The following is a 16,986-nucleotide window of genomic DNA, read 5'->3' on the forward strand; positions in this document are numbered from 1 at the left end:
CAATGCATACAGGTTGGTTCTCTGGAATCACTTTTCCAGTGTGATAACTCTACCAGCGGACTTTGTGGCTCTTGCAATTTTTAGTATCCAGTAATAAAAGTGATTTTAATGACATGTTTATGAGTTTTTTAGATAGTTTTTTTTTTTTTTGTATAATTTTCAAACATCTAAATTTGAAATTTAAATTACTGAATTAATCTATAGCTCAGTTTAGCTCTAGAGATTAGACACTCGTAAAGCTAAACCTTACAAGTAACATGAACGTAGAGAGTACTATTTTGACCAACTCATATTTGTCCGATTGGCATTTGACTTACTAAGGGACAGGTAAAACATTTCCTACCAAAGAACCTCCCACTCCCAAGGTTTAATTAAATCTCATGGTACCCAAGTAGGCCGTAAATAACAGACCAATTTAGGACTCAACTCACTGGGAGGAGTGTCCACAAACTGTATCTATGGATGGAAAGTGTACTCATTAAACCATTTGGCACAAGGCTGAGCAGCCTCAGAACCACTTCACCAGCTTCAACCATGACTAATTCTATTCATGGTAAAAACTGAAGTAAAGCTAAATCGATATTTTTAAATTGAAGCAGTTCCTTGTAACAGGAATTAAAAATAAAACAAGAATGGTTAATCTGACACTGTCAGGTTATGAAAAAATTGTGAAACACAAGTACCATACACTCCACTAGCTTGGGATTGAGAACGTATAGAGCCAATCGTAAACCTGTTTGGGATTGAGGATTAGTATAAGTTTGAACCTTATAAATGTAAAATCTGTTTCATATTCGCAGAATATAGCAAGGTATAGAAAACAGCATCAACTTTAGCCAGAGGTAGTAAAAGACTAATTACAGAAGGGCAAGCACCCTGACCATGGCATAGGGTGCTATAGATGGCCACAAAACTTGCAAGGACAGCCAAACAGTCCATTAAACATGGACAACATCTTCTCCAAACAGAAAGAAGGTCATCAGAAAAGCAAGAACATCATCATCAAGGTTGAGTTTCATCACAAAAGCTAGAACGTCATTGAAGCTTGAGTTTCCAACCAGAAGAAATTCAAAGAAACTTGTCAAAACTTCATAATGGATTTCCTTCGACAACAGTCAACTCTTTTTTACCCTATAACACTGCAAAGGAAGCAAGAACATTTCAAATTAAAGTAAAATCAAATTAAAGGCAGCAATGTTTCAATAGTTTTACTTAAGTAAAAGATGGAACTCAGCTATCCCTACCATTACATTGGAAGATGAATGTAGTGACAACACCGAGCACTAGCATGAAGAGTCTCCAAGATGAATTAATATCAGAAGATAACCTATGCATTGCAAAAGGGTTCGAAACAAGTTTAGATAGCACAATATTCAGAAATCTTTATTACCAGTCATCACACAAGTACAAGTCTGCACTAATAGAAGTAGCAGGGCAAAGAGAGTATTCAGCAATTTTAGAATAAAAATATTACAAGAACATAAACATGCTTCTTATAAATTAATCACTAACTGATCAAACTAAAATATATATATTACTAAATTGATTCAAATGCTGCAACAACAAAAAAAGTGTATTGATTACAAATCGTGCATCCAAGTGAATTCATGAGAATCGTAGGTTGATGAAAGGAAATAGAAACCCCCATCTAATTTTCTTTTAATGAAATAATAGAAACCCCCATCTGTTTCAGCGGAGAGGAAAGGAGAAAGGAAAAACTGAAAGCCAAGAAACTAGAAAGCGAAAATAAAACCCAAAACAGAAATTAAAGGTATCACCATTCACCTCTAAAATCACAGATAGTAAGTTCCTTTAGGAAGAGAGAGGGGGGGGGGGATCTTAGATCAATGCAATGAAATTGTAGACATCTTGCCAAAAGAGTACAGTTCCCATCCATCTATTTAGTCACCCCCCACAACCAGCTGAATCTTGAGCAGGTTCCCAGGTCACAAAATTAGGGGCTAGAATTGCCACATGAAGAATGCAGGAATTATCGTAATGAGCTCATGACAGTACTTGTTGTATAGGGACAAGTTAAGTAGCTCTAAAATTTTACAAGAGCCAAGTAAAATGAAATTATCACTCCTGAAAATTCGGCAGAATTCCAAGCAAGACAAAAAAGGTTGTTCCTAAGTCTTCATTCCTCACCATCTTGATTCAATAAATTGGGAATAGTACCATCTCATCTTCTGTAGTCATTTTCCTCTTTTCAACTAAGTGAGAAATTGTATAACTGTAAAATTTGGATTGGTCTAGAATAATGATCTCACATACTCATATTTTGGCAAAAGGATACCGAGAAGGTAGAACCTAACATACGCAAGTCAAAAAAAATTCATAGAACTCACACAATAGCATTAAAAATCCATTCGATTTTGAAGCATGTGATTTAAAGTTTTGCTTATAAAAGCACAACCTGTGTTGCAGGAAATTGATTTTTTTTAATAAGTGAGATGGCATGAAACTAATCTATAAAATGCCTATTCTATATGTTATAACTTACATGAATGGAAGGTGATAGTGAAAATGATTAACCCTGTGAACCAGAGATTGGACCGCGACCACCACGACCACTGCGCCCACCGCGACCTCGAAGAACTCGCCCACGGCCTCTTGTCGGTGTAGAAGAAAGCATAGCAGCCTGCCTAATAGAAGCCCTTTCTCTAGCCCTCTCATTTAAGTTTATAGTTCTTGAGCTCCTATTGACAGGTGAGACCTGTTTCCCTTCTTCTGTTTCAGCAGCAGCACTTTCACCCGGACCCCCTTCTTTTGAATTGCTACTATCAACTGGACTGCTTGATGGTTTCACACCAGTAACAGTATCCACAGCCTGATCAGTTTCTGCAGCAACCTGGTCACCACCATCATTCAACTTATCAGAACTTTCAGCTAGCTCTTCTGTCGCATCAACTTCATCATTCTTATCATCATCTGGGAGCTGAGAAGATTCCATCTCCCCGGGGTCTGTTGGAGTAAGCAAGAGGTCTTCATCAGTACCAGCTAAGTCATCAGTCTGAGGTTCCAAATTTTCTGGGCTCCCCATTGATAAAATGCTATCAAGATTTCCAACATCTTCAGGATCAGCAATTAGCTCTCCCTCTTCCCTTTCATCCATCGCTAGCTGCTCACTCTCTTGTTGCACCAGAAATGTTGATTCATTATCTGGGGTAGACACTTCATTAGAACCGACAAAAGTATCATCTGCAATATCTGTTCTATCAACCTGTGACTCAGCCTGATTTGTTGCAACAACTGACGGCTCTTCAACCTGCTCACCAGAAAGTGTAGTCTCATCCTTCTCAATATCACTGGCTTCCTCTTTCAAACATTGGGTTTCATCTCCAGCATCATGTTCCTCCGTAGTAGGCAGAGATTCTGAATTTTCTACATTACCAGCAGATTTATCTTCACCACCTTCTTGAGGTGCCTCTAGATGTTTGGACTTCTTAAGCACAGGTTGAGCCACATCTAAGCAGGTTTCATCCATGGCAGGAGTCTCTTCTTGTAACTCTGAGGTAGAGGCTGCAGATAGGCGCTTGCGAATTGGTGGTTGAGTTGATAATGTGGCATTATCTAGATTTTCTGCATTTTGAGGTGGCAAATGTTTCCTACTGTTGGTGGATTCATCTGTATCTTGCATCTCTACATCAACTAAAGGTTCCTCTGGCTTTGTGATGCGAGGTCGAACCAACTTCCTTCCGGTTTTACGAGTTTCGGAGGTTATCTTCGATAAAACAAGTCTTCTTTCTTCTTCTGCTTTTCCAACTGCAGGAATGGAAGTCAACAAGCTAGCTGGTGGCGGAAGCGTAGCTGCTGGGCCTGGAACAACAGAGGCAGAAAGAGAACCATCTGGAGCAGAAGTGTCACCAGCACCAGAAACCCCGAGCTCATTACGTGCAACCCGTTCAAAGTCATCTACAGCCTGAAGATATGCAGCAGCAAAATCCTCTAAGTGAGTCCCAGAAAGTAGTTGATCCACTGACGTGCCCTCTGTTTGACTGCCTTTGGTTTGCCTTATCTTCTCAACTTCATCGGTAAGCATCTTCAGAGCCTGCTTATGCTTGTCCATTTCATCTGATAGCTTGGACCGTTGATGATTCACAGTTCCATAGGAATCCCCTATTGTCTTTTGCATCTTCACGCGCTTTGATCTCTCTTGTTTCAACTCTTCTCTAAGACGGTCTGTGATCTTCTCAAGCCCCTGGATTCTGGTGTTTTTCTCCTTTTCTTTATCTTTCAAAGCCTGTTCATCTGCAGCATCAGCAGTTTTTTTCCATTGTTTAGCATCTTCCAACTGTTTGGAGAGAGCTTGATTCTCTCTAGCCAAATCATCTTTTTCCTTTGATAAGCTGTCTGCCCTTTCCTTTTCCTTCAACAAGTTTTCAACCCTTTTCTTCATTAGAACTGCCAACTTTCTTTGTTTATCAACTTCAGATCTCAGCGATGCCTCAGTTTGCAAAATCTCATTGATTTTCGATTCTCTCTGACTCAATTCTGTTCTGCTCCTAGAAAGGTCTTGCTCTAAGTCAGCTACCAGATTCTGCTGCTCAGACATGGCTTTCTTAATTTTCTCCAGTTCTACATCTTTTTCTCTCAGATTCACCTGCATCTGTGAAGCAGCTTCTTTCAGACTTGCATATTCTTCTAGGTCAAAACTCTTATACCTCTCAACCAACTCACTAACCCTCCTCTCAAGCTTCTCTTTATCCAGCTTCTGCATTTCAATCTCTTTCCTACAAGCTTCTACATCAGCTTGTCTTTCATTAAGAAGCTTCTCCAGATCCTCTAATTCAGTTTTCATCTTCTGGGCAGCTTGGCGAAGTTTCTGGCATTCTTCAACATTGTGCCTGTTCTCCTCTCTCAATTGCAAGTTGCTTTCACGAAGTAAGTTCAATTCTCTAACCTGAAGCTGCAGTGATTTAAACTCCTCTTCACTTAAAACCTGAGCTCTTGAATTCTCCCGCTCAGAATTAAGTGATGCTTCTGCTACCTCCACTCTCCTCAGAGCATTCTCAAGCTGTGATTGCAACCGAAGTTTTTCCTGTCTGAGCAAAGAAATTTCTGTTTCTGCAATGTCCTTGGACCGTCTTAGATAATTCACAACATTCATCAGCCCGTCGTCACCCTCGGCCACTGTGCTTCCAGCAGATACACCTGAAGATACACGGTCCTTCTCAGCCAGTTTAATATACAAACCCTCAAGCCGGTCCAGTAATATTTTGTTCTGTTCATTAGCCTCAGTGTATTTCTTCTCAGCTTCAGTTTTTGACACTTCTAGCACCGACAATTCTGCCTCCCACTTGGCCTTCAATGCATTATTTTCTGATTTTAGAATATCTGACAATTTACGGAGCTCAGATGACTCTTCTTGTAAGGTTGCCAAAGCTTGAGATGTTCTAGTCAGTTCTTGAATTGTTTCTGACTGCAGAATTACCTGTCTCTCATAATTATCTTGAGCAGCACGCCATCTTTGATGCTCTTTGTCTAAATCATCTTTCAAAGCAGTTATTTGAGCCTCCAAATTTGAGATTTGTGTCGTCTTAGCAGAGGTATCTTCTTTCAGACTGGATATTTCAGCTAAAGCAGCAACAACGGCTTCTTCTTTTCCTGCAGTTGCAGAAGCTGCTTCAATTGACTTCAAATTACATTCTCTCTCAAGCTCATCAACATGCTTCCTAAGCGATAATACTTCCTCTTCCATTGATTTTTTCACTCTATCAGCTTCTACTTTGAGGTTCTCATAGGCCAATTCCATCTGCTTTAATGCTTCTTCATTTGCCTGAGCTATGCTTTTATATTGCAGCATATGATTTTTGTTAACCTGCACCTCCTCTCCGAGTCTTTTAACTTCTTCAGCAGAATCCATGTTGTCAAAAAGTTCAGTAGAAGAGGAAGGACCACCTTCATCAGCTCTTTCAGGAACCTTTTTTTGCAAAGCTTGCAATTTTTCCTCTAAATCAGCAGATCGCGCTTCAGCAACCACAACTCTAGCTTCAGCAGCAGCCACAGAATGTGAAGTGCTAGCCAATTCCTTCCTCATTTCCTCAATTTGTCTCAATGCATTCTTTAGAGCATCTTCTCGCTCAGGTATAAGGTTTCGAACATTATCACGCTGTTCTTGCAATTCTTTCTTAGCTTCAGCCCATTCTTTCTCAATAAGCTTGATATACTCTTCTTGCTTTCTCCTCTCAGCAGCTCTTGCCTCGTCACGAACGTTCTCAGTACTCTGCAGTGTATCTAAATGGACCTGCAAACTATGCACCCTTTGTGACAAATTACGTACTTCATCCGAAGCTCTCTTTTCGGCATTTACCAGCATACCCTTTTCATCCTTTAGAATAGACACCTCCAGTTTTAGCTTTTGAGAAAGTTCCTCAGCAGCATTCAATGACTCATAACTTTCTCGCAGCTTCTTCTGGTAGTCAACTATCAATTGTGAGAACTCAACATTTCTCGTGATCACACCATTATGCTCCTCTCTCTGGAGCTCAAAATCTTTCATATATCTGTCAAGTTTATCTCGAGCAAACTGTGCTTCCAGAGCTGACTTATCCCGCTCTGACCGAAGAGAAATAATCTCGCTCCGTAATCTTGACAACTCTTCTTCAAGACATTTTACACGCTCAAAAGCCCGTTCTTGTGCTCTCCCTAAAACTTCATGTGAAGAATCAGGCAAAAGCATCACTTCCTGCCTCTCAACCTCTGCTACTTTTTCAGATCGAGTATCAGAAGAAACAACTGTATGCTCTTCAAAGAGCTTTCTGTACATCGCCACAGATGCATGGAGTGATTTAATCATCGTACCCTGTTCATCCGCTTTTGCCAGTACTGCATTAACCTGGGAGGTAGCTTTGTCAACATGCTTCTGAAGCTCCTTCTCATACTTTTCCTTCAACTCTGACTCTCTGTTCTCAATCTGGTCAGTAAGGCTCCGAACTAGGCCTCTTAGCTGGACATTTTGTTCAACCAGGCCATTAATGTCCTTGTAGCTCAAGTGCCTTCCAACATCATCAGCATTAGATTCAGCACCAAACATAATTAAAGAATTTGACACCACAGAATTGTCATTTTTAGGTCCCACAGATCCACCACGGAATTGTATATCACGGCATTCCTTTAAAAGCACTGTCACCTGTTCTTGGAGGTCAACTACCTCTGCCTGAGCAACAGCATAATCACGGTCACGCCTTCTCATATCAGCATTGAATTCCTGAATATTCCTCTCTAAAGCAGCTTGCTGAGAGAGGGAATGCTGCAGCTTTTCATTTAGCACAGAGTAAGCATCTTCCAATCTTTCATGCTCCGCTCGCTCATCCAAGATAACTCCAGCTTTCTCCTCTATTTCACAGAGTACTCGCTCCAGTACATCTTGAGCTTGTTTTCTTCCCAATTGTTCATGTCGTAGTGCATCGACAGTTTCCTGATATTTGGTGTACATCTTAGACAGACTCCAACCCTCCCGAAGAAGTGAAGCGGCTAATGCGGTTCCTGAAACACCAATTGGCAGACTAGGTACGACCATCCGATCATCCTCAACCATGTCACCAGCTTCAACTGAGTTTGGCAATGATTCACTAGAAAAATAACTCAAAGGAAGAAGCTTCAATGTATCTTCTCCTTTTTTTAATTCTGCTTCGCTTTTCGCAAGCTTATTTTTCAAACATGCAACCTCCTCCTTTAGTTCTATCTTTGCAGATACTTCTTTCTCGAGCCTCTCTTTATAGTCATTCTCTATTTGGTTTCCATGAGTCTCCAGAGCTTTAATTACTCCTTCAAGTTCTCCTGCCTTTTTAGACCATTCCTCGGAGCTCTCCTTGTACAACTCCACTAGCTTGTTTAACGTTGCAATTTCACCAGACATTTGGTCCTCTTTTGCAGCTGCTACATCCTTGGAGGATAATAAATCTTGCTCTAGAGAAGTGAACTTCAACTCCATTTCTCTAACTTGTTCCTCTTTTCTCTTCAAACGCCTATCACATTCAATAATTTTTTTCTCGGCATCAGCAAGTTTGGCAGACATATCAGCCTCAAGCTCAGAATGAGCTTTACGCAGCTCCATGAGACCATTGACCTTTGTTGTTAACTCGTCATTAAGCCATGCATTATGCCTCTCAACAAGCTCCTTCTCCTGCAAAAGCCGCGAACAAGAAGCCTGACAGCGTGACACTTCAGTCTCCAAGTCACAGACCCGTACTTCCCTATTTGCAGCAATATCAGTCGAGTGAACTATCTTATCAAGATAGCTTTTGATAGTGGAATTTTTCTCACTAATCTCCAAGTCTTTCTGTTCTACCAATTCCATCAATTGCCTCTTTGTTTTCCGGAGTTCTGAAGCCTCTGTTGATAACCGGTCCACATCTCCATCCTTTCCAATCTGTTTTCATGTTCCAAAAGACAATCAAATACAACAGCAAATAAATATACAACAAATAAAAAGAACTTTGGATGCGTACAGTATAGACAAAATTACTCTACCTTCCCTGGAATGTTTTCATCAATATGTCTTACCCTAGAAATCATGTTCTGGAATAATTTCTAGTATTTGGTAGGGTCTATAAAGTAGGTCCTATGATAATCATACAGGGTAGGGTAGGGTAGGTCATATGAAGGAATTAGGAATTGTAAATATACTTACAGATTGGATGAAAGCTTGCTGTTTCTCGGCTTGTGCTTGAGAGAGTTCAGACAGGCGCTCCTCAAAGGAAGAATTAAGTTGAGAGTACTGCAGTTGAAGCGCGGAGTACTCTGAAGAAAGCGAGACATACTTCTGTTCAAGAACAGAACAAGTCTGTTCAGCTGTAATAGATGCAGCATCAGCCTGTGCTTTCACATTTTCCAGTTGATTGTACAAATCGCGAATAAACTCATCAGCTTTCACCGCTACCAAACCGGCATCTTGCGAGCACCGCTCGTATTCCTCATCCGATATAAACAACGGCATCGCTCACTTTCCTTCGTTTAACTTCTCATCAATCTATGACATCAAGGCCACCATGTTAATGCCCTAATTCTTTTAAAACATCCATAAACCCTAGAAGAAGATGAAAACTTACCGGAAATGGGAAATGAGTTGTGTAATGCCGGCTAGGGCAAATCAGTTTGTTCTTCGTCTGTTTACTTTTTCATCAATCTGTGGAAAAAAGTGAAGGTAGTCATGTTAATGCCCTAAAAATATGCCATCGGAAAACCCTAGAAGAGAAACTTACCAGAAAAAAGGAAACTCCGGCTAGGGTAAATTTGAAACGACGATGAGTATTTTTGACTCCTCAAGGAAGCAGCACCTTTTACTATCTCAAGTTCTAGAGTATTTTATGTGTGCCTTTTCTTTTTAAAAATTTCTTATATATTTTAATAGAAATATAAAATATACTCTTATAATAATCATAATCATAATAATGAAACCAAAAAAAAAAAAAAAATCATATAGATTTCAAACCTATTTCAGCGAGGAGCTGAGATTTCCATTATATAGAGAAAAAATTATAGCATTTTTTATTTGAAAATATAAGGATTATATTTGGATTGGAACTCTATAAATTAAAATAAATTGTAGTGAAATATTTGAAGTGTAAATAAATTAAATAATTCTTCATAACTTAAGAAATAGATGTGGTACCAAATTTTTATTGAATTTAAATTCACAAGAAATTTTAATTATATTAAACTAGTAAAATAACACGCGCCTCGCGCGGGAATTTAATATCACGGAATTTATGAAATAATACTTAAAATCAGTTACTAAAACTAAAACATTATATTATCTTACATACAATATTACATAGTAACAAACATTAATAATGTAAAGGAAGATGATAATTATAACATCTTATCATTTATCCTTCAATCAATCATATTAAATTTGATTTTATAATTTATCCTTTTTCTTCCAAGAAGTGTTACTATTTGATATTTTTGGGGAATCAAATGAACATCAACCGAAGATATTAAATTTTCTAATAAATAAATAATCGTTGGTGAAGGGATAAATAAGTTTAAAAGACTGAAGAAAGTGAACAAATATTCTAATTCTAACGTGTAGAAAGTTTAGTCATACTGTTTGCTTTGCATATATCATTTTAAAGTTCCTCATTTAAATGTATCATAAGTAATTATTAAAATGAAAAATTAAAGGAAGAATGTATCATATAGGACAATAATTCAACTTATTATATATACTTGAAAGGGAAAATATTACATAAAACTATTAACTTTATCTGGGTGTTTTTTAAAAATCAACATACCAGAGTGATGAAGTTCAATTTGAAACTACAATTTCAGTAGAGAAAACTTGTGTGAATACTCAATTAACGTGTGTTATTTAATGTGTATTAACAAATACTTATAACAATAACTTTGTAGAAACATAAACAACAAAGTATAAAACAAACATACCAGGATCTGTAACAATAGACTGAAACATAATGGAAAAAATTGAGTCCATTGAATGCACAGTGTCCCCTTAAGGAAATTATTCCCCTCTTGTACCCGAGGTTTAAAGGAATAGATCCTCTCAGGATAGAACGATTCTATTCAGCAGTGTATTGACACAAAATAATATTTAATTGTGCAGAAGAAGAAGAAGTTCAGAATTTTTGTTGTTTTAAAATGAGATGAAATCCCTCTATTTATAGAAAACAAAGGAGATAGTGTGAATAAATATTTATTGTGCCTTATCGAAAAGGTCACAACTCTTCGGAAAGGGCACAACCTTTCATAAAAGTTACAACCCTTCGGAAAGGTCACAACCTTTCATAAAAGTCACAAATTTTCATAAAAGTCGCAACTCTTCATAAAAGTCACAACTTTTCATGAAAAGGAGAAGGCTAGTTTTGGAAATAAATAAATTTAAAAGAAAATTCTAGCTTGTGGTGGCGTCACGTAGGCGGGCCTAGGATTCTCTTTTATATAAATATATGATATGATTTAAAAGGAAATTCTAGCTTGTGGTGGCACCACGTAGGCGGGCCTAAGGTTCTCTTTTATATAAATATATGATTCAAGATATGTAAGTTCAAGCTAATATCTTTTTATTTATTTAAGTATTGTAAATATGGATTCACTTAAGTCTTTATGGGTTAATTCATTAATTTGGGCTATAAATAATGAGTTAGTTTGTCGGGTTCTATGTAGTTTTGATGAGGACAAAGTGATATGAAACATGTAAGTCAATCTGGTTCACAGATGCACTGTCTCAATGAGTTAAATTCGTAACAAGATCACTCATGACTAAAGATAAGTGTGCAACAATCAAGGAATATTTGATAATTTTGTGATAAACTCAAGGAAACAAACATGTTTTGAGTAGAAGAATTGGAGTTCAACTACAACACATACGAATCAATGAGTTTGATTTGGAGAAGTAGTCTTAAGAGGCAAGGAGATTGAATTGAAGAAGGAGTGTCACTTGAGTCAATGTGGAGTTTAAAGTGAAAAATAAATTTTTGAAGAGTTGTGCTTAAATAAAAGTGAAGTCGTTGAATATACTTGTGTTGAAGAGTTGTGCTTAAATAGAAGTGAAGTCGTTCAAAATACTTGTACACTTACAGAGCAAAAAGGACAATTGAAAAATCAACTTCGCGAGTGCTACCAGCAAATTAATGGAACACATTAAAGAATCAGGTCATATTACAACGTTTATTGATTAGGAGTTTTTCATCGAGTTGTAATGTTGATGTAATCTTAATTAAGTGAATTATAAACTGAATTGGGAGTGTTGTCTTCAAGTTGGGATAAATCAAAGACTTCAAAACACATACATTGAGAAGTTTGTGTCTAAGTTTAGGAATTATAGTTTAGTTCCTAGGATGGCAAGAGTTGTAACATAATTTAAAGTTTAAGGATTAGAGTTAGTTCTTAGAATTGCAAGAGTTGTAATCTGAATTCTTGAAGTATGTTCGACGATGTGGCTGGTTGTTGACGTTTAGAAATTAGAATTTATATTCATTAGGTTACATAGGCTGGTAATCTTTTGTTGAAAGGATCATTATAGTTTAGGAAAGTTGGGAGTAAATTTTGTAGAGCTACAAATCATATTTTTTTACACCTTTGTGAGTCGGATGTTTCCAAGTGAAAGCAATGTGTTATTTACTTATTGCTCTTACTATTTTGTTGAAACACGTTAGGCAACCTGTTTCACATAGACAAATAGTTAAGACATTTAACTAAAATATAGGTCATGTAGAATAACATATAACTAAGCCTAAAATGTCATCTTATTCTAGAGGTTCAATTTGTTGTCACATGTTCAATAACGTGGCATGCTAAGCCAAATGAAGAAGTCAATATAATCATGTCATATATCAAAATAACATAGCACGTCAAGTTAAATACAAGACTAATGAAAATGCATCGCACCTTAAGCTTGAATATAAAAAATAGAAGACTTGATATACCAATTGACCTCCAAGATTAGAAACTTGAATATAGATTTGTGCTTGAAGATTTTTGCGGATCTAGGCTAGAAGTATAGCATGATGGATGTCCATGAACTTGTTTGTTTACGAATATTGTATACTTGATAGATTAGAAACGTTTCGAGGCATTGAGGAAAGGAAAATCGTTGGAGAAGTAGTTTACTCGACTTCGATTCTTCGGGGTGGAGGTAGGTTATGGTTTATTCTATTTGATAGATAGACTCTTAATAGTGATTGATATGCATTGAATGATATTGTGAAGTTCTCTATATACTTGATTGTGTGATTGTGTAGCTTGGTTGTGTGGTTTGTGATTGGTCTGAAATCCTGAGACCGTGGAATTTATAATCTTGAACCCTCTCTATCGAAGTGATGCTTTTAATAAACAAGGCTTGATGAAATATTGTTAATTAATTGAAAAGTGGTGATAATAAATGATAAATTAATGATATTATTGGATCGGAGTATCACGTTCCGACACGGTATAATTGGATCGGAGTGTCACTTAGTGTTGTTGACACTGGTTCATCTGTTTGTTGCTTGTCACCTGTTAAGTGTCATAGTTGATTTTATACTATTTTGCATTACATATTAATTTCTATTTTGGGTTGACTGATGATATCTACTCAGTACATGTTGCCTGTACTGAGCCCTACTTGTGTTTTTCTTTGTTTTCTTTTTGTGGAGTGCAGCGAGTGTATCAGTTACTTCGACTCACCCTTAGCTCTAGCCAGTCTGCAGCACATCAGGTTCCAGGGTGAGCTATTCATTCCAGCTCATGTTGGATTCTCTTGGTCATGGCATGATGTCCTTAGTTTTCGGTACATAAACTATTTTATTCATTTATTTTGGTGTCTTTAATACTCTTAGACTTAGTATTTGAAGATTAGATGTCCTTGATGTGATGACTTTCAGATTTTGGGGATAATAAGTGTTAGACTTTAGATGTTTATTTGATTGGTTACTTTAATAAGTTTTGAGCTTCCACAATATTGTGTTATTCGTAGTTGAATTATTGATATATGTTGGGGTTTGGATTCCTTGGTTCGCCACTTAGAAGGTTAAGTGTGGGTGCCACTCACGACTCATTTTGGGTCGTGACAATCGCATGTACAAGTGACTTGTTTCGACCAATTAAATATGATCATGTCACTTCAATCTAATTAAACGGAAGAAACTTGACTTCATCACTTCTCTTCCCTTTTATAACTATAAAAACAGGGGTCATCCTAATTTAGAAAAAAACTGTAAAATTCTAACAAGAAGCTAAAGAAAACTCGTGGATCAAACACGACAAATTTTAAAACAAATTAAGTTAGTACTTGAAAATGACAAACATATACAAATGTAAGTTGGACATAATTTTGCAAGCAAAAAAAGTAGGACTCTCGACAATTAAACTTGAAAAAAGGGCTTTAATAATTTTTAAATTATTTAAATATTATCCGATTAAATAATTTAAACATTTTTTTTTTCATATGTGAGATTTTAAGTAGACCACCGTCACTCAATACATAATGAAACTCTTTTCACTTTTTTATAGATATATAATCTAACATGTTAGAAGTGATTATGATTTAAAACTTCAAGTTAAATAGTTTTAGTTTTATGGAAATATTTTTTTCTCATATTCTAACAAAAATTGTATCTTCTCTATTCAACAACTATTTTTTTATTTTATTTTAAACCAACTCATATTCAAACGCTTAATTTTACTATATATATAAATTAAATCTCATTCCATTGTTTTTGGTACTCCTTTTGTCCATCTTTACTAGTCCAATATGTAAAATAATAATTATTCATCTTTATTTGGCTAGTTTGAAAAAATAGATAATAAAAGGATCAAAAATACCCTTGAACTATAGGAGAAGGTCTAAAATTACTCTCCATCCATCTTTTGGTCTAAATATACCCTTCTACTCATTTTATTGGTCTAAAAATACCCTTTCATTCACCTTTTAGCTCACTTATACCCTTAAAACTAATAACCCCTATCTTTATTTATTTTATTTTTTAAAAATATTTATTATGTGTCATTCTCCTCATTGGATGAAATAAAATCTCCATCTCAACTAGATTTTCCCCCATAATTTATTCAAGCCAAAAAAAATATACTTCTTCAAGACCTCAATAATTTTAATTTTTTTTATAAAAAAAATCTAATAGTTTTTTATATTTGTTGTAGCTTTTTTATCCGACTCCTCTCAATTTTTTCTCTATTTTCCCCAAGTTATTACTTGGATTGAAGACACATGGCATAAGGAAAAATTAACAGTTAAGATTTAATCAATTACATTAAAATTTTAAATATGATATAAATAATTAATATATCATAAACAAATAAATAATATTATGATCATAATAATATTATCTTATCCATAATATAATAATTTTTTTCTCTCTTTTCCTATTTTTATTTTTCCTACAGGCAACGACCTGCAACATCTATATTTTTTCTTCTTCTTTTCAATGAGTTGTTACAGAAATTATTAGTCAAAAAAAATTAAATGATAATTTTTTTTTAAAAAAGATAGACTTTGTTTAGGATTTATGATAATATGATATGTCCTTGTAATTGTGGCATGACTAATATTTTTAAAATATTTTAATTATCTAAATAATATTTTTTTTGAAAAAAGCTATAGAAACTAGAAATTACTAGATTTTAAAAAATATATTTTTTGGATCTTGAAAAGATATATTGTTTTAATTTGGATAAATATTATGGGAAAAATTTAATATAGATGAATTTTTATTTCATTCAATAAGAAAATGACATATAATAAGTATTTAAAAAAAAAGAGAGAGTTGTTAGTTGCAACGGTATAAGTGAGCCAAAAAGGTGGATGAAAGGGTAATTTTAGACCAAAAAGATGAATGAAGGGTATTTTTAGACCTTTCCTGTAGTTCAGGAGTATTTTTTGCCCTTTTCCAATTTATTATTTTGTGTATTCATTTTTCAATATTTATCATTTCCATCGTGTTTGGTATTTCCTTCGTCTATTTTTACTTGTCCAATATATAAAAAATAATTATCCAATTTTATTTGTCTAGTTTAAATTTTTTAGAGATAATCTATCATTTTGTGTCTATTCGTTTTTCAATATTCAAATGACGTATATAATTAAGAGGGGTGATATGGTAAAATTGTATCTTTATTTAGTAAATATGGACGGAGAAAATAACAAAGTTGTTTCTTTCTGTGTCATATAAGTCTCCCTCTCTAGTCTTTTGTACTAGAAAAAAAAAGTTTCCATCTCAAATCTCAATAGGTTATGTGTTGCAACGAATTCATTAAATATATACTAAAGTGACACGTAAAACAATACTATTAACTCCTGTCATTTATTTCATACTATATGGTGCCAACGGCCAACATGGAATATTATTAAACCTATCAAATCTATTTTCATGTTAATTTTTCTTCATCAAGTCATGAAAATATATATACTTAGTTTCCATTTGATCGTAATTTCTGTATTTGAAATTTGAAAATTAAAATTTTTAAAGTTGTGTTTAGACATCATTTATTTGAATTCTTTTTTTTTTGAAATTTTGTAAATAGAAATTTTAATAACTGGTCTGAGTCGATTCTTGAAAACTTAAAAAAGTTATTTAAAAATATTTTTTTAGTATCTACTCACAAAATATATAATTAAATGCTCGTTTGTAGGGGTTTTCCGTTTTGTTTTCTTTCTTTTTTATCAAGAAGAGGAAGTTAAATTCCCTTTATGCAATACAAAATATACCATTAAATGTTAGTTTGCATGTTTTCTCGTTTTATTTTTTTTATTTGTCAAGAAAAGAAAGCTAAATATTTTATGTATTTTTATTCTCCTTCGGTTTCTCTATATATATTGGAGATTTATAAGCTAAATTTTTTCAATTTACTCTTTGCCAACAAATATATATCGTGTGCATTAACTTAATCAGTTTTATACCTTTTTAAAGTTTCTTAACTTCATTGAGTAGCAAACGCTTGATTAAAAGTTAGGACACAAAATTGAAGATTGAAAAAAAAGAGATAAAAGAAAGAGAAGTATGGAGGAGTAATGGTGAACAAGGGAAAATGTTGCAATTGATTGAAGACCAAAATAGAGAGAAAGTAATAGCTTAATCAATGAGTACTCGAGCTCGAAACAAACAAAGTTGCTCAAAATAAATTTCTAATTTTACAACTTGAGCTTTTGAAAAATGAGATAGATGTAATGCCCCACATAGTTGTTATGAGTAAATCATTAATGAAATAAATTGGGCCAGATAAATTTTGAAATAAATAATTGAAAATTCTAACTTAAGTCAGTCTCAAATGAAATATGAACAAGGTAAAGTTGAGGGTAATTCGGAAAAAGAGTATATAAAATTTTTAAACTTAGATTGATTTTTCTATTGGTTAAGACATTAATGAGTCCATAGGGCTCTACAGAAATGAATTCATGTGAGTAGAACATCCAATATTTAATTTGATGTGAAGAGGTCGATTTGACTATTTCAAAATTTAAAATGTGTTGCGAAATATTCTATTTTGAAAGAATTTTTGAGGTTATGTCCCATGCAAGTTGCTATATCG

At 34.9% G+C, this 16,986-nt stretch overlaps 1 protein-coding gene across 2 annotated transcripts; it reads right to left on the reverse strand.

Annotated features, from left to right (window-relative positions):
- Nucleotides 1–716: 716 nt before the first annotated feature.
- LOC102595890 (nuclear-pore anchor) lies at nucleotides 717–9,305 on the reverse strand. 2 transcript variants are annotated; one of them, XM_006350630.2, is made up of 7 exons: nucleotides 9,207–9,305; nucleotides 9,054–9,130; nucleotides 8,636–8,974; nucleotides 3,224–8,374; nucleotides 2,504–3,142; nucleotides 1,245–1,327; nucleotides 717–1,139 (listed from the first exon to the last, which is right to left on the reverse strand). In XM_006350630.2, the coding sequence occupies exons 3-5, from the start codon at nucleotides 8,939–8,941 to the stop codon at nucleotides 2,531–2,533; spliced, it is 6,069 nt and encodes a 2,022-aa protein (XP_006350692.1). In that variant the 5' UTR covers nucleotides 8,942–8,974; nucleotides 9,054–9,130; nucleotides 9,207–9,305; the 3' UTR covers nucleotides 717–1,139; nucleotides 1,245–1,327; nucleotides 2,504–2,530. The 2 variants fall into 2 exon arrangements, with proteins under 2 accessions (XP_006350692.1, XP_006350691.1); XM_006350629.2 differs by having other exon boundaries at nucleotides 2,504–8,374.
- Nucleotides 9,306–16,986: the final 7,681 nt, after the last annotated feature.

This window comes from Solanum tuberosum, unplaced genomic scaffold (genome assembly GCF_000226075.1).
Source record: "Solanum tuberosum cultivar DM 1-3 516 R44 unplaced genomic scaffold, SolTub_3.0 scf00125, whole genome shotgun sequence".
Taxonomy (NCBI): Eukaryota; Viridiplantae; Streptophyta; class Magnoliopsida; order Solanales; family Solanaceae; genus Solanum; species Solanum tuberosum.

Excerpts from the sequence above, each read along its gene's own strand:
- LOC102595890 (XM_006350629.2), bottom strand. The coding sequence starts at position 8,941 with ATGCCGTTGTTTATATCGGATGAGGAATACGAGCGGTGCTCGCAAGAT. Across the intron at positions 8,375-8,635 it reads AGCAAGCTTTCATCCAATCT|ATTGGAAAGGATGGAGATGT; the intron begins GTAAGTATATTT and ends ACATGAAAACAG.